We start from the raw sequence: 27,907 nt of genomic DNA on the forward strand, positions 1-27,907 counted from the left end.
TCACTGGAAACATGAGCTTAACCCATACCTTCTCTGTTTGTTGCAATTTACTGAATGAAGCAAGTGACAAGTGTCTTAATATTAAGACAGTGGGGTACATGCTTGGCAGCCACTTGTTTTTCTTCCACTGAACTCTTTCCCTACATGTCCAGATATGGTGACTTATTATGGTGGGGCTGCTCTGGGGATAGGTGAGTGAAGAATGTTTGGGATATATATCAAGAGTTCTCAGCAGGGTCCGCCAAGGCATAAAAGCTATCCAACTAAAGCAAGTGGGTACCTACATTGGGCAGCAATCTATAGAAAAATGGTGATATAGTGTCAATTGATGGATCCTCTGAACAAATTGCTTAGGATATTTCAGGGTATGAATGGTGTTTGTGATGCAACTAAACCTTATGATATCTAGTCGTTGAAGTTGGCATGAAAGAAATAAATTTCCAAGGAGCCAAAAAAAAAAGAGAGAAAAGAATTGCAGCCGGAAAAGGGAACATGAGATCATGAATATGAAAAGCTTAACATGAAGAAAGATTAAACGCATCAACCACATATTGATATCTTAGCTTTAGTGTATTCAAATGGACCAGAATTGGATCCTTTGAGAAATAGTCAGAGCAGAAAAATCAAAGAAGAAATAGCCGGAAAAGCTATGGAAGCTTTCCGTAGCCAAGAAAGCTACAGAAAAGACGATACTGGGATAAAATGCGGTCAATGATTACATATCTATTAGATTTTGAGGACAATTCTCTTATATGATTATCCAAGTTTATGCACCAATCAATAATGCAGAAGTGTAGTTAATGAGTTTCATGGTCAAGTCAATCAACAGAACATGGGAAAAAATTTCCAAATTTGGAAATAGTAAGGAGGAAAATGTAATTGGACAATATGGTCTAGGAAACATACATGAAGAGAACAATTTATCACTTTCTACATATCTGATGACTTTGTCATTGTTATAGCATTCTTCCAACAACCACAATGACACCTGTATAAATGGGCATCATCAAATGAGCTACATAGGAATCAAATTGACTATATTAATGGTACAAGGAAGTAGAAGAGCTCAATAACAACAGCAAAAATGTGGCCAACAGTTGATTGGCTGGCAAGTCAGCTAAAATGGAAAAGCAACACAAGTTACCCTAATACAATCTTGAACATATACCCACCAATTTCAAGTAAAATGTTACAAATTATTTTGAAGTCTAAAACCCCACTGATGGGAAGCAGAGTCAATTGGAATGAAATAAAGGAAAAATTGAGGATGAATGTGAAAGGGGATTTTTTAAAAAGAAGAAACAAATTGGATATCTTTAGAGAATAAGGTATACAACCTTGGCAGAGATATGCAGTAACTTCTATAGAGGCAAAAGGGACTGAAGCATTTTTAAATGCTGGATGCCTACCTAACTGACTTAAATATAAGAAGAAAGAGGAGCATAATTGGACTTGCAAGATTCTTTTGGTATAACTAATCACAATAAATATAGTTTTAGTTTTCCTGTGGAGTTGAGTTCCTGATCAGATCTATCTAGTGGGGTTGATAATGTCAGAATAAATGGAAATTTCCAAGAGAAGCCAAAACCTAAGGGAAGCCAAAGCAACAATTTCAGGGAGGATTTTAACAAATAATTGCAGAGAGTTGCTAGGAGAGACAAGAATAATTTTCTAAAGACATTGAAAATAGAAACAGCCTTTGAAAAATGAGTCTTCCAAAAGTTCCCTGAACTCATAAAGAGGTTCCAACCTTGAAGTGGTATGCTAAAGGACACCAGTGCAGAGATAGTAACTAATTCAAAAAAGATAAGACAAAGATAGAAGTATACTGAAAGTCTGTGCAGCGGAGTTATCAACATCTAAGATACTTTAGAAGATTTTTCCTATTTGAAAAAAAAAATCCCAACTCTTAATATTAGGAAATGATTAAATCAGCACTCTGGTCAGTACCAAGCTAGAAAGCTACAGCAATTAATGCAATTGAATATCTACAGAAAAGTAACAGAAGAATCAGTAAAGATTCTAGCCAAACTATGGCAATGCTACTCTGATAACATTACTCTGACAGCTGAAAATGCAAATTATCTAGCAATGAAAGTTAAGGAGCACAATGAAAAAAATTGGGAATAAGGTTATATATAAGAGGCAAATTAATGACAACAGGTATAGCAATCAGCCTAGAAATGAAAATGAAGATATTGAAGTGGTAGATAGCTTCTGGATTTTTAGGCATGACTATCAACAGTAAAAGAACCAGCATCTAATAAATACACTGCAGATTAGCACTTGGTAAAGTAACAATGAAGACCTTGAAAATGGTGTCCTAAAACCATAAACATGTCTATATTTATATCAGAATCTTTATATGTGTATGGTATTCTCTATGACATATCTGTCCCCACAAAAATAAAGATTGGATAGGCAATCATGTTTTCCATGATATTCTATGGAAGTTGCACTTTTTAAGAAGCAGGACAGAATGATTAGTGAGTGTTTTGAACTTTAGAGATTGACAAGATTGAGAAAACCATGGAAACCAAGAAAAAAAATCATAGAACAAATCAATTTAGAGTTCTCACTCGAGGCATAAAGAACCAGGCTCTTATTACCATACTTTGGACTCATTACATGAATACTCCCTTAACTGGTCTGTAATGCTGGGAAAGATGAAAGAAAAAAAAACAGCATATAGCAGATGAACTCACTTACTGCCAGAATGGGTACACAGTTGAAAATCTAAGACATCTGGTTTGGAAGATCATCATGGAAAAGATATTACCTGGTCACTATCGACTTGATGGCATTTAATAATCAACCACTGAACACTTTGGTAGCCATTCAGAAATCAGCCTATCCCTGCTGCAACCCGAGCTGCAATAATGGAGTGCTTGCTTCATTCATAAGTGGAATCAGGGAACTGAATTTCATTAATTATCTCAAATATTATTCTGTACACTTGAAAATGGAGGGTAACCTACACCTGCTGTGAACTCTGTGTCATCTTTTATTTTGTAGGGTCAACCACTTCTTGAGAATTTGGAAGGGGGTCCAAGGATTTGCAATGGGAACAAAAGAAAAAATAGGTAAGAGTTCTAGTACCAATTCTTTGAAACTGGTCATTGAGTTTGGTACAATAATCTGGTTGACATGCCAATAATAGCAAAGATAGAGGTATAACATCTAAATTCTGATTAGTTCCTAGTTATGAGAGAGATCTGTTCCTAAGTCTTTCTTTAACTCAAATTTGTAAGTTGAAGAGTTATTTAGTGTCAGTCAAATGCTTACCACATCATTTTGGATAGTCCTGACAGCTAGCCTAACTCTGAGAATGCCCAGCATAAATAATCAGCCTTAAACGCCTTCTACCTTGGTGGTGGCTGACCAGACCAGATAGAGAAGATCCCACCCCAAAGCACCCATTTTCTTGGTTTTTAGCTTTTCTATTTAATTCCTAATTTTAATTGTCTTGTAGTACTTTACTTTTTATCATTTTGTTAGCTGCCCAGAGTCACTGTATCAGTGAGATAGACTTCATAAAATAACCAAACCAAACCAACAAAGGCAGTCCTGACTCTCCAATCCATTGGCTGCGGTGTCGATGTGGTATTGGGGGCTGGGGGGGTAAAATATGACCTTTACATTGAGTTGAAGATCATCTAGTGCTTAGATATTTGGGTGCGTTATCAAGCACAAGGAGGATCTTGAAAGAAAGTTTCTTGGCCATACAGTAACATTCAACACTAGAACAAAATGGTTGAAGCACCAATCCTCAAAGGTGACATTTTTAAACCCAGCCTTTGCATTTGCCTTCCAAATAATGGGAAGAGATGCCTTAATGATGTAGCAACATGTTCTTGGATTTAGGGAGTTGATACACAAGCAAAGGCTTGATCTTGAAATCCCTGGATGCATCACCCTGAAACAAAAATGTTAGCCTACTTTTCAATACATTACTGTCCTTTGGTGCACTTTTTTCCTCTTCTGAAATATAGATCAAGTATTTTTTTGTCCAAACTAAGTCAATCTCATCTACATTAAATATTTTGCCAGGCAAATAACCTCCGTAACTAATTCATTTCAACATTTCAGGAACATCAAATGCAGCATTTATATCAACACTTGCTGCTTCACCTTGTACTTTAATATTCTGTAAATCTGCCCTCATTTTGGAACAATTGAACCAACCCCTATTTGCAACAAATTCCTCCTTACAATTACCTTCACTTGGTGAATGTGCAGCTATTAAACCATTAAAACAGCTTCAATCCTTTTCTTGCAATAAAGGCTAATAGGCATATTAGTCTGATTTTGATCATCAAACCAAATTCTCAATAGCCTTTCAAAAATTAAATAACGGTACAGTTTAGTAATAATTATAGTTTCCATGAAGGCAGGACCTTTCACATGCTCCATTATTCCCACTTTATCTTTCAAAATTGTTCTGATCATTGACAGATTGTAGCCTAATGCTTTTCTTGTGATCGGTGGTGTTTCATCTCTTTCTCCTCATTTTATTATTGACACTTTATTTTCACTCATGATTGTTTGCCTTTTCTTTGATGCATCTTCAGTACTTTTAGCAGACTTACACTTTGGAAGCATGGTTACAAAGGTAAAAAAAGAGAAAAACTAAAGCCAAATAAAAAGTTGTACATTCAACACAGCACTAATGACAAAGTGATCTCCTTCCTCAAGACAACAAACAGCTGAGGCCGCAGAATTTTCAAGAGCATCACAAAGTAGCACATGAGTTCATAATTATTAATCACTGTATTTAACTTATTTTTTTTTAATATATAGGTTTTATGACAATTCATTCATAAATACAAGTTCCCTGTAAATCAGATATTCTTAACCCAGGAACTGTTACGATCATATTCTGGTAGGAGTATTTTAATGAATTCAAAGGGCAATTAGTTTGGGGAGCAGATAGGCCATTCTAGCATAATAATTAGAACACATCATTAGTGCATTGATGGAAGTCCTCTTTAATGAATTTGAGATGTCAGCACAATGACAAGTCCAAAGATTAAGCATAATATTGTTAATCTTATCAAAAGGTTGTCTGTTTTACTATTCCCTTTGCTGTTTTTTTTTAAAAATTGTGCCTGGGTAAATTAAAGGAGGAATTGATTTTTTTTATTAAAGAAAATGATAACGGAGAAACCACGAAACAAAACGTTTGGGATACGATGAAGGCGGTTATAAGAGGCACAACAATCTCTTATAATGCTAAGAGAAACAAGGAAAAATACTCCCAACAAAACAAATTACAACAGAGAATTAAGGAGCTAGAAACCCTTTTACAAAATAACCCAAAAGAATCCAAACTGCAAAATCAGATAAGTATAATCAAACATAAACTGAATTTAATTGATCAAGAGAAAATGACTATGAATTTGAACTTAACTAGACAAATCTATTTTGAACATGCCAACAAGCCAGGAAGATGGCTATCTTATAAATTGAAAAAAAGAAAGAGAAGAGACTGATATACCAGTTAATAGATAGCAAAGGAGATACATACCAGGAAATAGAACAGAAAAAGAAATCATTCATAAATACTTTGAAGATTTATACAAAAGAGAGGATGTCAGTGAAGATAGAATAAGGAATTATCTAGATGAAGTAAAGGATAAGGCAATTGGGGAAGAAATGGCTGAACTATTAAATAAAGACATTACTGAATCGGAATTGAAATCAGCAATAGAGAGCCAGAAAAATAATAAAACCCGGGCCCAGATGGGATCCCAGGGGAGCTGTACAAGGCAATAGCAGATCAAATCGGATCACTTATGGTGGAAGTTTTTAATGACGTTTTACTAGCAGCTAGGATGCCGGACTCATGGAGGGGGCACTGATCTCGCTGATCCCGAAGGAGGATACAGATCCCAGATATATAAACAATTACAGGCCGATTTCACTCTTAAATACTGATTATAAAATATTCACTTCTATTATAGCAAACAGATTAAAAAGATTGCTAAACTTGTATATACATGAAGATCAAAATGGATTCCTTCCAACTAGGCAAATAAAGAATAATCTAAGAATAGTATTAGATGTACTAGAATTTTATGAAGCCCACCCAGAGAGACAAGTAGCACTCATGTTTCTAGATGCAGAAAAAGCTTTCGATAATTTGAATTGGCAATTTTAATTCAAAAAATTTATAATTTGAATCTGGGTACCAAATTTGAAAATATTATAACAACTATATATGACACACAACAAGCTAATATAATAGTGAATGGGGAATGCACCCGCCAATAAAGATAGAAAAAGGAGTGAGACAGGGTTGCCCACTCTCTCCCTGCTCTTCATATTAGCATTAGAGACATTATTAACACGAATTAGGCGGAATTCAGATATAAAGGGATTAACAGTTAAGAAAGAGGAATATAAATTGCAAGCGTTTGCGGACGATATGATTTTCTTCCTTGAAGAACCAAAAGACAGGGGACCAAAATTGATGAGTGAATTAGAGAAATTTGGAGCAGTAGCGGGACTTAAAATAAACAAAAAAAAAACCAAATTAATGACCAAAAACCTAACAGAAAAACAGAAAATAGAACTAGAAGAAATAATGCAGATACAAGTGACAAAGAAAGTGAAATATTTAGGAATTTGGCTAACCCCACACTGTAAGACACTTAAAGAAAACAATTATGATAAGCTGATACATCAGGTAAAGAAAGATTTAGAATCGTGGGGGAAACTTCAAATTTCACTACTAGGCCGAATTGCTACTATTAAAATGAACATTCTCCCTAAATTTTTGTATTTATTCCAAACGATCCCAATTAAATTACATAAAAAGTTTTTGAAGAACTCAATAGAACAACTCTGAAATTTATTTGGCAAGGGAAAAAACCCAGAATAAATGTAAAAGCAATGCAGGATATGAAGAGCAGGGGAGGGTTAGCATTTCCAAACTGGGAGTTATACCATATGGCCACCTCATTAGTTTGGTTGAAGGATTGGGTGAGTTTAACCAATAAAAGAATACTATTTCTAGAAGGCCATGATTTACAAAGGGGGTGGCACGCCTTTCTATGGGACGTAGGGAAAACCAGTCAAAAATATTTCCATAGACATTTAATTAGAGACGCACTATTAACAATTTGGAGGAAAATAAGGAAAAAACATTATACAAAAGTACCAGTATGGATTTCAACAATGGAGGCAATGATTCACCCAAACAATTTGGAGCTTACTAAAATGATTAAATACAAAGACTTATTAGACCCACAAGGAAATTTGAAACCGAGGCTGGATCTTCAAGAGCAAGGACATAAAATTGATCAATGGGTTTATCTTCAGATTCAAAGCAGATATAAACAAGACAAAAAAGAATTTGGAATTAATAACAAACTACAACAGTTAGATAAAATTTTATTAGGATCAAATAAAAAAAACATAACAAAATTTTATAACTACTTATTAGAAACAGAACTAGAAGAAGAAATCGTAAAAGGAAATATGATTGCTTGGAGTAAGAATGTAGGGCGCAGCATCACATTAGCGGAATGGGAGAAAGTTTGGGGCAGAAACAATAAGATTACCAAATCGGCAGCATACAAGGAAAATCTTTATAAAATGTTCTATAGATGGCATCTCCCCCTTCGAGGTTAGCGAAGATGCACCCCAACATGAGTCCGCATTGCTGGAAGTGTAGGAAAAAAGAAGGAACCTTTTTCCATATGTGGTGGTCCTGTGCAGAAACCCAAAAGTATTGGAAGAAAATCAAAACTTGGTTGGAAGAAATCACCAAAGAGCAGATCGAATACAAACCAGAGTCCTTCCTACTAGGGATTTTTGATAAGCAAATTTCCAAAAAAACTAAATACATAACAATACACATTTTAACAGCGCCAGATTAGCCTTCGCTCAACATTGGAAACAACACCAAATTCCATCAGAAGAAATGATTATTGAAAAATCTCAAGATGCGCAGAAATGGATAAATTGACTTTGGCGCTAAAAAACAAAGACACTTCACTATACTATGAAAGCTGGAATTGTTGGTATAATTGGATTGACCAAAGATAAATAATATATTATAAGGCATAAAAGGAAAGTACCAATACATAACAACGAGGTAGCGATATAAGTTAAAAACAGGTGTGGTTTTATGACACAAGTTAAGGTGATGAAAACAAAAGAAGATCTTGCAAACTGTTAAATAAGAATACTTTTAATCCTGTAACCTCTTTCTTTCTTTTCTTAAAATTCTTTCCCTCTCTTCCTCTTCTCTTTTCTTTCTTTTCTTTCTTTCTTTCTTTTGCTTATTTGTGTATGTATTGTGACTGGTTTTAATTGTAAAAATTAATAAACTATATTTAAAAAATAAAAAATAAAAATTGTGCCTGGGAAGCCTTCCTTCTCACTAGCAGGCACCATTTGTCAATCACAGAAATATTCCCCAAACTACCATAGATGGACTCTAGTTAATATGGTCCCATTTTAAATCCATCCCCTCAAGTTAGACAGTCAAGTTAGACAGAGACAGACAGTGTTTAAAATTTTTATTGTAGAAAGAATACAAGCTAAGACACCAGAAAGGAAAGTTAAAAAAAAGTTTAAAATTGTACTTGAAGGGCGTGTAAAGAAGAAAAGAGAATTGAGTTACTTGCTGTAAATGTTGGAAGACAAATTCATCATTTGTCATTTTGCATTTCTCGTGCACAATTGCACATTTTGAAGCAAAACGCGATTTATACTGATTTAGAGAGATTGCATAATACTGAACCATTTAGAAGACCCAATTGAATCAAAGCTGTACAGAGTCTGATGGCAATTTTTTTAAAAACAACGGTACATCACCTGAGGCTCCAGGGCTAAATGTGACCCCCCCAAAAAAATTTGATATAGCACCTGTTACAATCACAATTATTGTGCCCAAAGGTGAGAAGTATTAAATAAATAAAAGGTCATATTATTTGTATGTAATTAATTTAATTATATACACACAATTTAATTTAGGCTTTGCCCCTAATGTTTTGGACTATGGGCTGGGAGCATCTGTGGAGAGCCAGATATCTATAGCATAAAAATATTCTGTGCCACAGAACAACTGAAACCCCTTACCCTGTTAACATTAATTACATTTATCACACCCATGTAAAAAAATGACACTGTTAACCCTGTCTAAAAAGTCACATGCTGCCTTTAGCGCAAAACATTTTGTGCATTTCAATTCAAAAGGTAAACTCTGGTCTCTTTTTCCTATTCTATTTTTGTCTTTTATTACAAAAAGAATTCTGCAACCAGACTTTCTTTTGTACTACCCACTACAACTTTTTGGAATGTATGTGAAAAATGCAGCAAAATGCTTCCTGGACAAGGCGCCTTAATAATAAAGCAGCTTTCCAGAGTAAAAGGCCTATGTTAGAACCAGCAAAGGATAATGGGTTTATGTATGGTGTTGGCAAGACTTTTCAAAATGGGAGAATTTAATCATTTCTTTGAATCTTTAACAACGTAACTAATTAAGACCACAGACAATTTTTAAAAAGGTACAATTTAAAGGATGATCATTATTACACATTCAGGATTCAAAGATTAGGACTGCCCTAACGACTGGCCCCACGCAGCTTTAACAGAAAACAAAGAAGCGTCTCTATTAAAAAATTACAATAAGAATTACTGGATGTCTTGGCAACAAATTAGAATGCTTTCAGATATTCAAAGTTCAAATTAGTTTTGTTAATGACTGAATCAACAGTTGGATTCTCTTTCTGTCAGCTGAATCCAAGTCCAAGTCCCTTTGGCCTCTGCATTGCCCGGATCGGTTCAGCTATCCCTTTGCCATCTGGCCCAAGGCCTGTGCCAGGTGTCCATCCCATGCTTTGCAGCATCCGATTCCCAATGTTGCTGTCTGAGATTGGCTGAGCATTTTCACCAACAAACCCTGAGACAAAAAAGAATATTCATCATTAATCAATATTAATCACATGAATAAGAATGAATGCTAATTTGAAAATAGTATAGGCTGATATCCTTCCTTATTTCAAAGAAAATGTCATTGCATGATAAAATTTTGTTAAACACTCCTTACAACCAAGTGTCTATGGAGATTCTCAGTCATCCAGCTTATGTTTGTCCCAAAGGTGCTTTTTCAAAAGGCAATTGGACTTTCTGGTTCTTCTTCTTTGAAGAGGTTTAGTTTCTCATCCAAGAAGCTTCTTCAGAGCTGAAGAAGCTTCTTGGATCAGAAGCGAAACATCTTCAAAGAAGAACCAGAAAGTCCAATTGCCTCTTGAAAAAGCACCTTTGGGACTCCTTAGAGACAAACGCTTGAAAGATTTATATAAATTATAGAAACTAAACTTCAGTAATAGAAGTAGAAATACATATAGTATTTTTCATGGTACGCCTCTATCATACCCATTTAAATCGATATGTTAAATTCATATAGCATTTCAATTCTGAAAAGATGATTTGAAGTGTATAAGACAGAAATGTTTTATATGTCTGCAATCCTTTCATGGCTGCAGTTTTCTTGGAATTATATGGTTACTTTACAGAGTTGAAGACAGATGCTATGCTTGTGCATTTGCAAGCTCCGCAACACTGTCTAGGTATCAAAGTGTTGCACAGCTTAAATATTATTTGCAAAAATGAAACATTCTCTAGTTATATGTCATAAATCAGGCAAACTCCTTAAATAGAGAAAAAAGGGGCAAAAATAAAACAAATTTGCAATTTTTTATTTCAAAATAATGTGATGTCATTAAAGGTAGATTTCTATGAAAATTAAGGCATGCAATTTTTCTCAACAGCTGTTGGTACAGGTACATTTTGGTTAAACAGAGCACTAGCATTCAGTGCCATACCCTTTATTTTACAGGGTTTGCTATGAATTAATTTAATTCCATCTGTATGCTAACATCAGATCAGAGGTCTAATGCTGCTATAGACTTCACATCTGTTTAATCATTTTAGGATACAGCAGCTTGTTGAAGTTCAGACTTTATAACTGCGTAGTATTTAAAAATGGAGAGAATATTTCAATAGTTGGAGAATTGCAATAGATCTTAAACTGAAAAGAATGTCAGAAGTATTGACTATACTTCAATATACAAAGCATTTTCTAACATTTATAGTTTTTGATTTGTCAGTTTTTAAATGGTACTTTTAAATGGACTTTTGAAAACCAGCTGAATACAGAACTGGCCTCTGTTAAGTAAAAGTGTCATTTTCAATATGTATGAATCTTTAACTCCTACCGCTACAATTGAAAAAAATCTTGCCTTTCATATCTGTAATCAAATTTATGCTGCTTTATGTTTAACAGCAGATTGATGCTGCCATTCAAAGTATACTTACCAGAAAGAAAAACTCAGTCAGGATAGGCAGGTTGTAAATACTGTACTCCTGGGCCATAGGAATACAATTTACAGGATTATGCTTTTTAGAAGTGACTACTGAATACATTTAAAAGATACAGGATTAGGAGAAAATGCCATTTTCATGGGATATAATGTTTGATTTAGATGTCTGCATTTTAAAAAGTTACAGCTGTTACTTTCATGTACTATATGCATATATTTCATGGCTAGACATTTGTGTGTGTGTGTGTGTGTGTGTGTGTGTGTGTATATATATATATATGCATGTGTATGTGTGAATGTATGTATGTATGTATGTATGTATGTATGTTTGTCCACTGCATTTTAATATTAGATTAGGGCATCTACTAATTAAGAACACTTTAAATGATTAACAAGTACATGAATAAAATACAGTAATTAACGTGGAAAGGAATATGTTTTGCTTTTAAATAATTCAAATTTAAGTCACAACAATTGCAATACCAAATCTATACAAATACCCTTCCATATGTTAAAAGAAATATCAGAATACAGATTTGATGTACTGTTTCCAATTCCGAAGAAGTACTTTTTAATTATTCAGTGTAAGTGATTGTCTAACATGACAATTCTATGCCCAACACTGGCTTCTTGAATTCAGCAGAAACTATTGTGGTAAAAATAGGAGCTATACACTTTTAGGACTGAAGCTTTATAAGCAACTAGACAACCCATGCCCCATTGTGTCATCATTTAATCATCTTTTCTTTACCTGAGCAGAAAAACAGAATGACCTTGGATGGGCAAAACAGCAGCTGAAGTAAGAGCAACTTTCGACTTCCTGCCAACTTCTCCATTGAGTTTCTTTATGAGAAACTGATAGGAAAGCCTTTCCTTTTCTTCTTCACTTCCTTCCTTTCTTCCCTCTCTCTCTCCCCCTCACTTTCTTTCTTCCTTTCTTCTTCCTTTGCTACCTCATATTTGTGCTGGCTTCTCCATTTATTTTGCTTCTAAGAAGCTTGTAGGGTGAAAGTCAATGGGGAAGACAGGAGGAAGTTGCCAAGTCCAAGGTCAGCAGGCAGGTAAATGGCTTCTGCTAAGTGGGGGAGGAAGCAAGTTGTAGAATCAGGAATGGTATGTAGGGTGCATGAAAGGTTTACAATAGATTGCAAGGTGTGTGAGCGTGCACCAGATAGGTGGTACAGATCAGGAAAAGTTCTAGTGTGTGATAGATGCTGTGAGGGGAAGGAGCTGGGGGTGTAGGTAAAGGAGGGTGACTGAGAGTCATAGGGTTGTGTAAGAGATCCCTCATGGGTCAAGTGCAGGGACAGCTGCAAGACAAGAACAATGCATGGAGGGTCACAGAAATGTGTAGGAGCTGCTGTGCTGGTTGGGGATGATATGGGCTGGAAAGGGTACTGAAGAGGTATCAAGGAAGCCACACAGGTGCAGGTCAGGAAGGGTGTATGTATGGGGGTGTGCAAGAAGTACAGTATGGGTTGGGGAAGGCATGAAGGAAGAGCAACATGAAGTTGGGGAAGTTGGCAGCACAGGCTGAGGAAGTATGCAATCGGTGGCTTGGCCCAGGAAATGTACACGGCTGTTCCTTCTTCCCATTTCCTTCCTTCCTTCCCTTCCCTTCCTTCCCAGGTGGTAGTTAAGTGAATGCTGCTGAATGGGAGAGTCAGGGATTGTGAGATTGGCTGGGAAACTGCCAGGGAACATTAAAATGAAACTCACATGACCACAGCAACAGCACAGTAGCAGCCAGCATCACTGAAGCAGCCACAACTTTTCCAAATTTCAATCCCTTGGTCCTGCTTTTTGGACATAGTCTATAAATTAGCCTGTTTGAGATACCATGATTCAGAATAGCTGCCCTAAGATGCATTTTTCACTCAGTTAAAGGTCATTCTTTTTTCTGTAATCATGTATCTCTCTATATATATAGGAGTAATTATATATAGGAATAGTTATAATGGATTTTCATCAAATATAGTCAAATCATTTTCATCTAGTATTGTCTCATCTTACTTATTTAAACCTTTTAATGATAAATACATGTAAAAGAAAATAAATTAAATATTTTACCATAGCAAAATTCTACTCTATGCTGGATCAATTTTGGTTCCGATTGCCTCCCTTTATAACTTTAACATACACAAATTTAACCAAGTTTGCACACTTATTTTCTTTTCCAGCACTTCTAAATCCTAAATACTTTAAGTCTTTTTGTAGATGGAAATTTTTTTTGCCTCGTTGGCCAATCTATATGATCTGACAACTCTAACCTTATCTAGGGCCTCACTTATGCCTATCATAGCTGAAAAAGTCTTTCTGCCTTAAATTCCCAAGGAGCTCTGTGAATGGTAATTCACTTGAGTAATTGGCTCAAGAGATGAAAATCTTGTAACTGCTTCTCTTAGCTACTAATCTATCCAGCTGACTGCCAACCTAATTGGCAGCTTGTTTAGTAATTTGGCTTCTAAAGTGTTGTATCGATATTGCATAAACAACCAATGGGAAACAGGGAGATACATGCTGCTTCACTTATAACCTAGTATACCCTTTCCTCTATTCTCTGAAGACATTTAAGATTCAGAGTATAACTATCGGTTCTGTTTGTGATTGTCAAAGCAACCTGCAAAATACAAATGTTTAAAATGCTAGGCTTTGATTTTAATACAGGGAAGCTGTGTATCTAGCTGTACTCTCAAAAGCATGCACTATCATTCTCTGCCATTTTCCCCTGGGGATCGCTTACAGCAAGCTTAAAATAAAAAGACTAATCTTTTACAGAAAGGTAGATCTCTTTTAACTATCAAGCTGCATGTGATTTTTTAAAACCAACTCTTCACTATTAAGCAAAACTATTCATGTCTTCTAAATAACTGGTAGACTTAAATTCCTTCTCACGGAGCGATGTCGATACCCTGGAAGGAACAGATTCTCCCTCACACTGAAGTCCACTTTGTTGCCATATGTATCCACTCCCTCAGTGGCCTTCTTTTGAGATGGGTAGCAAGATTTCATATCAATTGCTATGAGCACCAAGGAAGCTACCGTAATATCTAGTTCCTTAAAAAGTTCTTTTGGTATCAAGATGTTCTTTCTGCATGTAAGCAGGGGTGGGGGTCTACCGGTTCTGTCCACCTCTGTAGAACCGGTAGCTCTGAACCGGTTCTATGTCTGCTGATGTTTTTGCCCACCTGGGCTCTTACCTGATCTTTATTTCCTGATTTTTCAACTTCAGCTGCCGAACGAGGCACAGCTGCAGTTAAAAAAGCAGGAAAAGAGGGCTGTTTCAAAGGCTGCTTCTCTGCACGCAGCGTGCTGATGACGATTTACAGATGCGCAGCTCACAGCGTGCAGGAAAGCACATCATAAATCACCAAATCTCGTAAATCCCGAACCAGTAGTTAACCCTGTCGTATCCCACCCCTGCATGTAAGTATTTCACTCATGTCCAGATTCCTTTTGTTCCATCAATAAATTTCACCAATAACATAGTTTGGGATGTTGGGGCAGAAGGCAGAAGCAAATGACCAGGTAAAACCTTTTCCTTTTCTCCTTATGAACCAAGAAGAGATAGCCCTTGACTCATGAACCTAACTGAGCCTAAAATGTCTAATGTTAAGTGAGACATTTGTTAAATGAGTTTTGCCTCATTTTACGACCTTTCCTGCCACAGTTGTTAAGTGAATCATTGCAATTGTTATTAACAGGGTTGTTAAGTGAAACTGGCTTCCCCATTGAGTTTGCTTGTCAGGAGGTCACAAAAGGGGGGGCTGTCACATGACCCTAGGACACTGCAACCGTGATAAATACATGGCAGTTGCTAAGCATCTGAATTTTAATCACATAACCATGGGGGGTGCTGCAATGGTCACAAGTGTGAAAAATGGTTGTAAGTCACTTTTTGGAGTGCTATTATCTTTGCAAGGTAATAGTCTCATTTACCCACTGTGAAGAAAACATATTTTCACATGGATTATTATCTGCAGGCCTATAGTTTAGGATTCCAGAAAATGTACACAATTCAATCTTTATACCTAGTCTCCACAATACAAAGGCCAAATGAGAAAAGGCTTTAAATGCTGGTCAAATTAAAGATGGGCACTTGAATTGCCAGTAAAATGAGTTAAATTATTTTGGTGCTACAAGTATTCAATTCTGCTTATTAAAGATAATGAAAATATTCATAATTGTGTTTCAGATTTTTGAGAAACAAATAGCAGAATGCTATATTGTGTATCGCAATTGAAAAATGTCACATCAAAACACATTTTTGTTCTTCAATTTATAAAATGAACTTTTATTTAATTGAGCAATTCAGAGAGAGAAAAATGAAGTATCCATTTTTGAACAAATAGCGGTTAATAACTTTGTGCCACTGCTGACCACTACTAGCATTTGAATTTTAGCTGGAAAAAAACCCCCTAAAGTCTGTCTGAAACATTTTACTCCTCTAAGAGCTGTTTTATACTTTTGGAAGACTTCTACAATATCTATGTTTTGTCTTCTAGAATATGTACAAGTGTGTGATGCAGAGGCAAATTCAATAGAAATCTAATAATCTCCATTCTACTTTAAAATGGGTACTTTGCAGCTCCTTTGAAAATTTGAACATGAAACATGAATTCTCCAGTTGAAGAAATTATGGACAAGATGGCTCTGAAAAGAAGAGCTGACAGAAGAGAGAATGAATGAGCAGAATGAAGAGCCAAGGAGTAGACAGGTTCTTTGACTATTCCGCTCCGGATAAGGAGAGGATCTGATAGCCAGCAAGTGCTCCAGGCAGTTGTTCCTTGCAAGGAGACTGCAAAATTGTGGTTTCTCTGTAGGTTTAATGCTCTGGGACACTTGTTCAAATGATGGTCAGTGCCTCTGAAATGACATTAGGTTTGAATACTGCTTTACTTAATCACTTCTGAAAATTGCCTGTTAACTGCTTTTGGCTATTAGAAACTTTGGATCAATGCCACTGAGTGAGTTTCCTTCAATCCTTAGTGAAATAAAGTAGTAGTAGTAGTAGTAGTAGTAGTAGTAGTAGTAGTAGTTGTTGTTGTTGTTGTTGTTGTTGTTGTTGTTATTATTATTATTATTATTATTATTATTATTATTATTATTATCTTTATTGTCAGAGTACAACATGTGTACAATGAAATTGGCTGAGCCTCCCTTCATGCACCTCCCCCCACAATTCACAGTGAGGACCGAAGTCCCTAACTCAGTCCCAATCTTATTACCCTATATGACCTTGCTGCACTATGCCCCGGCTCCACGAGTCTGTCATACACTGTTGACATCAAGTTATTTTCCATTCAGAAGTCTGACAGCCCACGGGTAGAAACTGTTCGTCAGCCTGTTGGTGCAGCTGGCTGTGCTTCTATATCTCCTACCCAATGGTAGGAGAGTGAAGTAGTGCTGACCGAGGTGTGAGTCATCCTTGAGAATTTTCCTCACTCTTCTAAGGCAGCGAGCCTTAGTGATGTTATCTAGTGGTAACAGCCCACGATGTTTCGTGCTGCGCTCACGACCCTCTGTAGTGTCTTTCTATCCATGGCTGTCAAGCCAGCATACCACATTGTAATGCAATATGTGAGGATACTTTCTCTTGTGGACCGGTAAAAGGGGGTTATCAGTAATTGTTCCATTTTATTCTTTTGCAAGATCATAAGGAAATGGAGTCTCTGTTGGGCCTTTCTGGCCACCTGGGTTGTGTTGATTTTCCAGGTGAGATCTTTGTTGAGGTGTACTCCCAGGAATTTAAAGGAGGAAACTCTCTCCACACATCCCCCCTCGATGTAAAGTGGGGCGGGTTCCTCTCTCTTCTTCTGAAGTCTAACACCATCTCTTTTGTTTTGCTGATGTTTAGGTGCAGGTTGTTTTCTAGGCATCATGAGGATAATTTTTGAACCTCCCCCCTGTATGCTGTTTCGTCTCCATGTGTAATGAGACCCAATACAGTAGTATCATCTATGAACTTAATGATCACAGTGGATGGTTCAGATGACACACAATCATGTGTGTACAGTGAGTACAGGTAGGGACTGAGTACACAGCCTTGTGGGGAGCCAGTGCTAAGCTTCAGGGAGGTGGATGTGACATACCCAGCCCTCACTGTTAGTGGTCGGTTCCTCAGAAAGTCTTTGATTCAGTCGCAGATGGAAGAGGGAAAATCCAAGTCAGTCAGCTTTTTGATAAGGATGCTCAACAAGATAGTATTGAAGGCCGAGCTGTAGTCAATGAAAAGCATCCTGACATAGTTTCTGGGTTTCTCTAGATGGCTCCCTATAGAATGTAAGGCAGTAGCTATGGCGTTATCTGTCGACCTGTTCCCCCTGTAGACAAACTGATGTTTGTCAAAGTCTGGTGGGAGGCATGCCCTAAGGTGTTAGAAAACCAATCTTTCGAAGCATTTCATCACTACTGACGTTAACACGATAGGTCTGTAGTCATTTAGACAATTCATTGCTGTTTTCTTGGAGACTGGGGCAATAGTGGATGTTTTCAAGCATGTTGGAACACAGGCCGTTTGCAGAGAGATGTTAAAGATCCTTGTCAGAACCCCTGCTAATTGATCAGCACAAGTCTATAAGTTTAAGAACTTAAAACATTTTTTTAACAAAGCAAAGTTACAAGTGGACTAAGGGTCCTGATAAATTTTAATCTAAGTGCTGACAACAAATGTATTGTGGACTAATTAATGGGGGATTTAATATATACACTGATATTTGTATTTATTTGCCTTTTCCTCCTTATGAATAGACGTGAAGTTTCTGTATGTATGGCTATGAGCTCTTCTGATGGCTGCTAGTGATGGGCTAAGTCCATTATTCAGGGAAAAATCAATTTAAGATCTGGGGACAACCAGTCTTATTGATCAGAAAGATAGACAGACTTCACACAGTTCTTAGTCACATTTGATGAATCTGTATCATGCTTATATCAAAACCAGTTCATAACTTCCAATAAAACCCCTACTTTTGCAATGAAGAATGTTAAAGTCCCCTTTCAAGGTTAGTAAGTCACCAGAGATGTTCAAATTATCCTTCTATATCACGTAATTTATTGCTTTTACTACGAATTCATTCCTTTAGTATTTATTGGTAAGTTGCCCTAAGAACACCAAACCATCTAGTTATACCATATAGGTTTTCTAAAAACATACTAATCTGTGGGAAATGTGTAAAGAAAATTGCATTTTGTTTCACTGCTTTGTTGCTCTATTTTTAAAGAGACACTTTATTTAGACTTTATCTTACTCAAATATTTCCTGTTCCAGGGAAAATATAAAAGATATTTCTATTCCAGTTATTGACTGGAATCATCTAACAGAATTCACCTTATTTTCTTCATTGTTTCAGTTCACCTTTACAGATGACATTTTTAAACTATAAAATGCTCTTCTCTGATAAAAGTTTCTTGCTTCAACAGTTTTCTTTGCTGTATGATAAAATCTACATCCTTTGTTACTAATGCACACAATGCTATTGGTATGTGACTTTGTCTCAAGGCTGAGAAGAGGCTATAAATTTAGAAATCAATAGCTAACTCTATCAATATTCATTTTACTTTTTCAATACAAAATACAAAGGTGAAAGAGCAGTAAATAAGCTAGAGCGCTGAAATAAATTGGGTGTTCTTGTCACAATTAATAAATGTTTAACCAATAACATTTCTAGCTACAGTAGTCTATAGCCCTGTCACATATCTGAATGTACAGAGTCACCACCAATGCCGAACAAAAATTCAGAATTGAGAGAAAACCTCATTCCGTTAGCTACATCCTCATTCCGTGTTAGCTCCATCATGCTATCTATCTTCTGAACGTGCATTACTAAGGCCATTCAACACACTGCATACAAAGGCATAGAAAACCATTTGTCACCAACTGACATTTAAGAAAGTGCCAACTGAAACCTTGTCTTCATAGGCTTGCTAAGTTCATACGTTTGGCAGTAAGAGATAGATCTTACAATTTCTAATATTTATGTAATAAATTTGATAAACAAATGAGACAGAAGAATTAAATCAAATTTATCCACCAATATAAATTATGTCTTTGTCCAGTTACACTTGCCTAAATTTTTGTTGTTGAAGGAGACACAATTGATTGAGATTAGGGTTACCATATAATATCCCCATAATAACATTTCAACTTATTTATAATTTTAGGGCTTAGAGTTGCCTTGGGTGGCACAAGATGGGCAGCAAATAAATTTGATAAAATAATCTACATACTACTGAAACACTTCTGTCTGTCTATTTGCAACCTTCAATTGGGCAACAATTAATTGAATCAAGGTAACTCAAATAGGCTAATTTACAGAATGCCCAAATCCATGTCTCTATGAGAATGAAAATTGGCATAGTAGTGGCTGCTTCAATGCCACCACACCTTCCAACTAACCCCTACAGGTTTCTAGTAAATAGCACAAGGGAAAATAGGAGAGGTGTCTCCCTGCCCTCTGTAAGGTGTACCACAAATGTGGTGTGAAGGCAGATACAGGGCTGCTTTGCTCCTGCACTAAGGCTCTAGCAACCAGGGCGGGGCCAGCCAAGAGTGGGATTTGGGGGCTCACCGAGCCCCACAGCCTTAGCTAGGGCCCAAGCCCTTGCGAGCCCCCAGCAGCCCACCCCTGGGTAGAAGATTCTACTGTACATTGTTGATTCCCAGGTACTTGAAGGAGAGCTAGTTTACTCTATTATTGAGGAAATGGGGACAAAACTGAAATAGAATTATTTTGAGCCATTTAATGAACACATGATTTAAATACAATTTGATCGAGAGGGATTGTAGTTTAGTCAGTCAAGAAAACAGGAAACTGCATTATTCCAATCAAACAACTGTATGGTCCACCTGGCCTAGAATGGATGACATGAACTGGCAGTAACATTCGTTCCCACTTCTAAGTGGAATATGCTGGAGACTGAAACTGTCGCTTTTAGCATGGAGAACAGGAGCATAATCCCACAACTACAACTATCCATTAAGTATTATATCATTTTTTTACTACAAATAGTTCCTCTATAGTTAGTGAGGAATGTTTTCCTTTATTTCTATTCCATCAATTGAAAATGTTTTCAAGTGGAATAGAAGTATTCCAAACATTTTTATAAAATGACTTCCTTCTGTCACTTGCAAGTTGTGAAGTTAAAATCACCTTGTAGAAATAATTGTATTATCCTCTCTTCAGCTATTAAGCATTTTACTTCTTACCTCACATATGGTTGTATTCTTAGGGGCCTGACCTAGTCATTTTCTATTTCTATGTTACTACCACCAAGGTACTTTAGCAATATTTTTAGGGTGTTCTTGGTCTGGTGCTCTCAGTGATAGCTGAAATGCTGTGAAAATTCAAAGCCATTCTGCTGAAATGGCAAAGTTAGATAACCCCAGGAAACAACTCAATATCAGTAGAAGGAAGATACGTGATTCTTAACTTTCAAATGTACACAGAAATAAACCAATGGTAAAGTACAGATAGCTAACTTCAGAATTAATTTCCAAGGTGTACGATATATTAAATAAATACAGTGCATTCAGAAAGTATTCAGACCCCCTTCACTTTTGTCAATTTTGTTATGCTGCACCGATTCTACAGTTGTTGAAATTCATTTTTTTCCTCATTAATCTACACTCAGTACCCCATAATGACAAAGTGAAAACAGAATTTTAGAAATGTCTGTAAATTTATTGAAAAGGAAAAAAACCCTGAAATATACATCTAAAACCCCTTTCTACATAGGAGCAGGACTTAAATCATCCTGTTGGATTTGGCCCAATGCTCAAGGCTGTGATAATTTTGAATAGTGATTTTGTTCTATATGGCAACATCTCTCTAAGTCATTTACAAAAATAGTAAATAATATTGGCCAAAGGGAATTTTTTCCTTTGAGAAGCTGTTTCTAAGGCACTTAAAAGCACTCTCTGGATGCTGTTATTCCACAAGCTGAAAACATTGAGACCAGCAGAGTTCAGTTTACCATGCTAACTACAAGAACGCAATAATAAACCATGGTTTCACTGATTAATGTCTCCAAACCCTACAGCCATAGCTGCCCCCTGGTCTATCAAACTAAGCACTCTGTAATAAAAAAGGAAAAGAAAAGAGGTTAAGCTGACATGGTTCTTACTTAATAATGCATGCTGTTTGTTAATGGTAGTATTGTTTTCTACATGCTTGCAGATATGTACTTGGGCAATTTGTGCTGGTATATTGCAAGTACAGATGTTAAACTGTGTCCTCCTCTTCCCCTTTTAAAACATTAGGACTACACTGGCTCTCCCCCTCACCTCCGACTAGTTCTTTAGCTGTTTTTGAAAAGCACTTCCACTATTTCTTTAAAAACTCTGGAATGCAATTCCTCTGGCTATTGAAACTTAAATGCTTGTAAGGTAGTAAGGTGTTTTTTTCTGTATTTTACCAACTCTAAACTTGTCTAGCTCCTTTTTCTCAATCATGCTTTTCTGAGAAAGATATTTGAAAAGAACTTAAGCACAACTGTCCTCTTCCCCATTATTTCGTCCCCACCAGAAACTAGTTCCTGTTTGTTACCTTTATTCTCTCCATCGATAAACAGGAGCTGGAGATGACACTAACTACAGATTTCTTTTCTACCATGTAGATTGTAGTAGGACCTTTCAAGTACCCTTTCCTTCCTTGTTCCTCCTGTGTAATCTTGTACAGCCATATCACTAATGCCTGGCACTTCTTTACCGGGACCTACGCATTTGTCTTCCTTTCTTCAATTTAAAGCCCCTTTCATAAGGCTCTTGCCAAATGTATTTCTTCTTCTCCTGTGTGATGTAACCTATTCCATGTGGTTTAAGCTGTGATCTAGGAAGTATACAGATTGTTTAGTTTTATTTCAATTCTGTATGTCTCAAGAGCACGGGTGTCAAAGTTGCGTCATCATGGTGACATCATGTAATGTATCGGGACTTCTTTCCAATTCACTAAACTGGGCATGGCCAGCGCATGATGTATCTGGCCTGCAGGCCGGGAGTTTGACAGCCCTGTTCTAGAGTAACATGGAAGTGAGAGGGGTAGCTCTATTAATTTAATCAATCACCAATCAATCTTGTTGACCAGCACGTTCTTAGGGTTCTATTCAGGGTGGGCTTCAAAAAATTAAGCAACCGGTTCTCTGCCCGGTTGCTGGGTGGGCGTGGCCATGGTAGGTGTGGCCTAGTCGGCCTTCTGCATCACCCTGGCCTGGAAGCGGAAATGGGCCATGGTGGTGGGGGGCGTTTTTGCCCTCTCCAGGCTCCGGAGGCTTTCCTTGAGCCTCTGGGAGGGTGAAAACTGCCTCCCAGGGCTCCAGAGGCCCTCTGGAAGCCGCAAATGGGCCCATTTCCACCCTTCTGGAGCCTCTGGGAGGCCCGTTTTTCACCCTTCCCAAGCCTCCACACAGACCCTGCACTTACCTGGGATACAAAATGGGCCACGTGGGGACTCCTGGGTGGGGCGCGATGCGTGGTACCAGCCAGGGGTGGGATTTGTGGGTTCACTGAACCGACCATAAAATTAAGAACTGGTTCGTGCGAACTGGGGCAAACTGGTAGTAGCCCACCCCTGGTTCTATTACTCCTTGTCATATTCTGAAGTATTTGTCTTCTTCTAGCAGATAAGCAAGGAAGGATAGTTTAGTGAGTTTGGTGAATCTTGGTAATCTTTTCATTCCATTCTGGATAGATGAACCCAGAATAAAGCATACTTAAAATTTTTTTGCCTGGACAGGCAATGGAGCCCTTTAGTTTTGTCCTCTTAGCTAGCCACCGAAGATCTCTAATTCTAAATACAGGCAAGAGAAAATAGGCTGTCCTTAATTTTATTTGCTACTGTTCTGACCCAGGCTTTGTCAGATGTACTGAAACACAAGCTTGTTTGAAAAGCAAAACCTATTTTAATGCAACACTGGGAATTACTTTCATTTTCCAGCCAGAACTAATTATACAGTTTCCCAAGATAAGCCCACGCTTGTCAGTGCTGTGGAATGCTGCCAAAAACAGAAGTCTCTAAAGCAATTGTAACAGAACCCACCCAAAGTACCAGAAAAAACCATCCAGAGTACAGAGCTTCAAGAAGGACTCAAAATATATTGAACTGCTTTGCTTCCTGTAAAGCTTTCATCATTGAGGTCTGACTTTTATCCCTTATGGGAGGGGCCCAGCCTTACTCCCGAGTCACCTCCTCTGCTTTGCTGCTGCCAGACTCTGAAGGCTCCAAAGGCCCCATCCCTGCATCAGATGCAGGGCCCTTGTCCTGCAGGGCCCTCATTCAAGTCCTCTTCAGACTCCCTGACTGTTCATCCTCATTGTCCGATATTTCTGCCGACTGCACCGGCTGCCGGCGAATGACAACAGCTACTATGTATTTAGTTAACATTAGTTATAAGGAGAGTAGCTAGCATAGAGTTGTGATGGAAACAGGAGAAAGTTTAATCTCCCCTTATTTCCATGGTCCTAATCAGAATTAGCACCTCCAATGAGGAACACATATTCTACATGAAGAAATCATTGAAAAGAATAGATCAGGGTCAATAACTTATACTGTTTTCCCCAAAAAGTTGTTTTAGATCTTTTTTTAATACTTAATCTGCAATCACATGCACATTACTCAGAACCAAACCCCACTAAGGCCAATGGAATTAATTTCCTAGTAATTACTAATTCCCTCTAGGACTTAAAGAAACTCTCTCCCTCTCCCTCTCTCTGTCTTTCTCTTTCTCTCTCTCAGAATAATGTATTTAATTATGCTGAATCTGCTTACCAGTAGGTCCTGGCAATGGTGCTGCTTTTCTTCTTCGTTTGATATCACCCATACATAAGGATCCTAAATGGACGCTTGTCTGTCTGCAATGAAATCAGAGATATGTAGGCAAAATGGTAAGCAAATAGTTACACGGGGAAATTAATATAATAAAATTCATGATATAGTATCCAATTTCTTCTTTAAAACTTCTAGTCTTGGATCATCCACAACTTCTGGAGGCAAGTTGTTTCACTGATTAATTGTTCTAAATGTCAGGAAATTTCTCCTTAGTTCTATGCTGCTTCTCTCATTGATTAGTTTCCATCCACTGCTTCTTGTCCTGCATTCAGGTAATCATGTATGGGTGTGAAAGTTTGACACTGATAATGGCTGAATGAAAAAAAATAAATGCCTTTGAACTGTGGTGCTGAATCGTATAAAACCAGAAACTTCACGTAAAGCTAAAATTACAAGACTACATCTGATTTACTTTGGCCCTGTCTTGAGTAAAAATACAATATATTGGAGAAGTCAATAATGCTAGGAATGTTTAGTGGATCAAGAAGGGACAAGCAAAGAACTTGGTGGCTTTACCATCAAAGCTGATACAAAGATGAACATCCAACACCTGAAAGAAGCTGTGCTTGATAGGGTAGCATGGAGAGCACTTGACTATAAAATTGGAAAGAGTCAGAAACAACTGAATGGTTAAAACTAACTAAACTAGTTATAACTTATCAGATCCTTAAAACCCCCCCACCACTTTTATATTAATTATGCATTGGGGGGTCTTTAAGGATAGTTTCTGTACAGTTTTTCCTTAGTGTGCCAGCCTTTTTATATAATGTGTGTACACGTCTGCTTATGTGAAAAAATGTTTCAGAATCTTGCCTTCATAGTATTCACTGCTTTAGGTTAAGTGTTAAATGCTTTACCTATGACTCACATCCCTTACTTGGATTCCATTATTCTCAGTGATACACCTATGCTAGACAAATATTCATTATAAAAAGATAATCCTGACACATTAGACTACTGAGTAGTGAGGATTCTGATTAAACATGAAAACTAGTTGCTTCAACTCTGTTTGCTTCTAAAGTTAATACATAAGTCTTTAAAAGTTTAATAATCTAGTAAAGATATTCATGAGATCATGAGAAACGACAGAGTAATGTAACCAATAGACTTAATTGAATGTGTTTAATAAAAACAAAAATGAAACACATCAAACCAAAAACAAATAATTCAATATCCTGTATTATATATAGAATTCATGCCTGAGTGAAAGCTTCCATGTCAGCTATTGACATTGTGTCTAAACAATGAGCTTTCGCATTGTTTGGGGGTAATATCTGATGTAAGAAATTGAAAGCTTCTGTAAAAGAGGGACTATGAATATCTTTTGGTTCAAAAACATCATACAGACTTGGAGTAACAACAGACTGACTTAATTGGGTGTGTTCTCTCAGGAAATGTACAATTTGTCCACTGTACCATACAATATTAGTTGCACCAATTAGTCTTCAGTTTTAAAGGATGTAAATGTTCTAACCAATTAGATTTCATAGAATGTTAAATGTCTTAAAATAATGGGAATTTTACAAACAGATATATAACTGAAAATTATGTGAATTTCACATAATGTAAGCCTTTCTTCTTTGCTGAAACAAGTTCCTAAAATTATTTAGCATCAAAAGCAGTAGACTTCTAAATACAGCTCAGGCTAGGGCTATAATGAAGAGTATGGAAAGGCATGAGAAAGAGGGAAGCCTGAATTCAAATAGGATGAAAGATAAAAATTAATAAAGTCAGCCAATTGAACCTGAAGACCTTAGTAGCAGGAATAATAGCTAGCTCTGCTTAAGTAATTCTGCTCATATTGATTATCTGTTACACTGCATTGAGATATCTAGATTATTGATCGGTTAGATTATGGAATTTAGATCCTCCTCCCTGTTTCTCGCTTGGCAAATACAATGAAGTTGCACCAAACAATATTAAGTAAGGACTACTGTTATAGTTATCACTCTTTCTGCAAACATCACAGTTGCTTTTTAATTTAAAATCCATGGATGTGTGAAAGGCAGCTCTGTTTCTTCAGCATAAATGAATCACTTGTCTCTGCAAAGCATAGCAAGTTGATAACTAACCAAGGTACGAATATTGATAGTGTGTTTCTTTTTCTTTTTTTAATTTGCTACTGTATTGAGGAAAAAGCATTTCCAGCAGGCTGAAAACAATTAAACACAATGATAAACAATGGAAAATAGAATAATTATTACTAAAATATCCCCTGCCTTCTCCAATCAAACACAAAAGTTAACAGCTATTCTGCATGTTGATATACTATGTCATGGTGAAAAGTGAATCTAAAAAGCAATTTGAAGGAGGTGATTATTGTACACACAATGTTTTTCTCAAGTCAAATCTATCATAATAATAGTAATCAAATCTATTAGAATAATAGTAATAGTAATATTAAAATAATAATAATAAAAGGAGATGAACTTGACTGAACACGGGTAAGAGCTGCTACTAAGGCCTACCTTGTGGCAATTCGTGAGATGAAGTGTAAATACTTCTCCACACTAATTGCGTCTGCAGATAATCACCCAGCAACCCTCTTTAAAGTGAGCCATCTCCTCTTAGGGAAGGAGGAGATAGAGGTCCACCTGAAGGGGTGTGCTGAGGAATTTGTGGATTTTCTGGAAGACAAAATCACTCGACTTCATTCCCAGTTAGATGCCGGCGTGGTTGCTGATCCAGTGGAAGCTACTGTGGCAGGTTCTTGCCCTGTTATCTGGGAACGGTTTGACCCTGTTGCTCCTGAGGAAGTGGACAGGATCCTAGGGGGTATGCACGTGAGCACCTGTATTTTAGATCCATGTCCCTCCTGGCTTGTGAAAACTTCCCAGGAGGTGACAGGCAGATGGACTCTGGCAGTGAGTAATGCTTTTCTACAGGAAGGGACGCTGCCCCAGCACTTTAAGGAGGCTGTGATCTGCCATTTTCTTAAGAAGCCATTGCTGGACTCCACCCGGTTGGATAATTTACGACCTGTCTCCAATCTTCCCTTTTTGGGGAAGGTTGCTGAGAAGGTGGTTGCGCAACAGCTCCAGGGGTTTCTGGATGAAACGGATTATCTCAACCCCTACCAATCAGGATTCAGGCCTGGATTTGGGACAGAAACAGCATTGGTTGCACTTTTGGATGATCTCTGGCAGGAGCGGGATGGGGGTTGCTCTACTTGACCTCTCGGCGGCTTTTGATACCATTGACCATGGGATTCCCCTGGGATGGCTTCAGGGGATGGGAGTGGGAGGCCTTGTGCTGTCTTGGTTCACTTCCTTCCTCTGCGGCCACTTTAGTCAGTGTTGATAGGAGGTGAGAGATCCAACCCTCGCCCACTGCTTTATGGGGTTCCGCAGGGCTAGGTACTCTCTCCACTCCTGTTCAACATTTATATGAAACTGCTGGGTGAGATCATCCATCACCAATGGACAGGTATCACCAATATGCTGATGATACTCAGCTGTATATCTCAGCCGTGGTGAGTTAAGTGTTGCTGTGTCCTCCCTCTCGCAATGCCTAGAGGCTGTTAGGGGCCGGATGGGGAGCAACGGGTTGAAACTAAACCCATGCAAGACCAACTGGCTTTAGGTCTGGGGTTCATTGATTCAGGGAGAATTACTACCTTTAGTCTTGGATGGGGTGGCACTACCCCAAGCAGACCATGTGTGTAATCTAGGGGTTCTCCTGGACTCATGACTCTTGTTCGAAGAGCAGGTGGCGGTCATGGCCAGGAGGGCCTTTGCGCAACTGTGAATT

At 37.5% G+C, this 27,907-nt stretch overlaps 1 protein-coding gene across 4 annotated transcripts in view; it reads right to left on the bottom strand.

The window, feature by feature from the left end:
* Positions 1–8,511: 8,511 nt before the first annotated feature.
* The window catches only part of GPATCH2 (G-patch domain containing 2), a 106,280-nt gene continuing 86,884 nt past the window's right edge, over positions 8,512–27,907 (bottom strand). For all 4 annotated transcript variants that reach the window (XM_026695749.2, XM_026695748.2, XM_087933540.1 and 1 more), the window contains exons 9-10: positions 24,098–24,180; positions 8,512–9,913 (exon numbers count right to left, since the gene is read on the bottom strand). In XM_026695749.2, the coding sequence (XP_026551534.1) occupies positions 9,744–9,913; positions 24,098–24,180 (253 nt within the window). In that variant the 3' untranslated portion in view covers positions 8,512–9,743. The remainder of the gene's footprint in view (positions 9,914–24,097; positions 24,181–27,907) is intronic.

Source organism: Pseudonaja textilis, chromosome 1 (assembly GCF_049901715.1).
Source record: "Pseudonaja textilis isolate UNSWEBS1 chromosome 1, rPseTex1.2, whole genome shotgun sequence".
Classification (NCBI taxonomy): domain Eukaryota; kingdom Metazoa; phylum Chordata; class Lepidosauria; order Squamata; family Elapidae; genus Pseudonaja; species Pseudonaja textilis.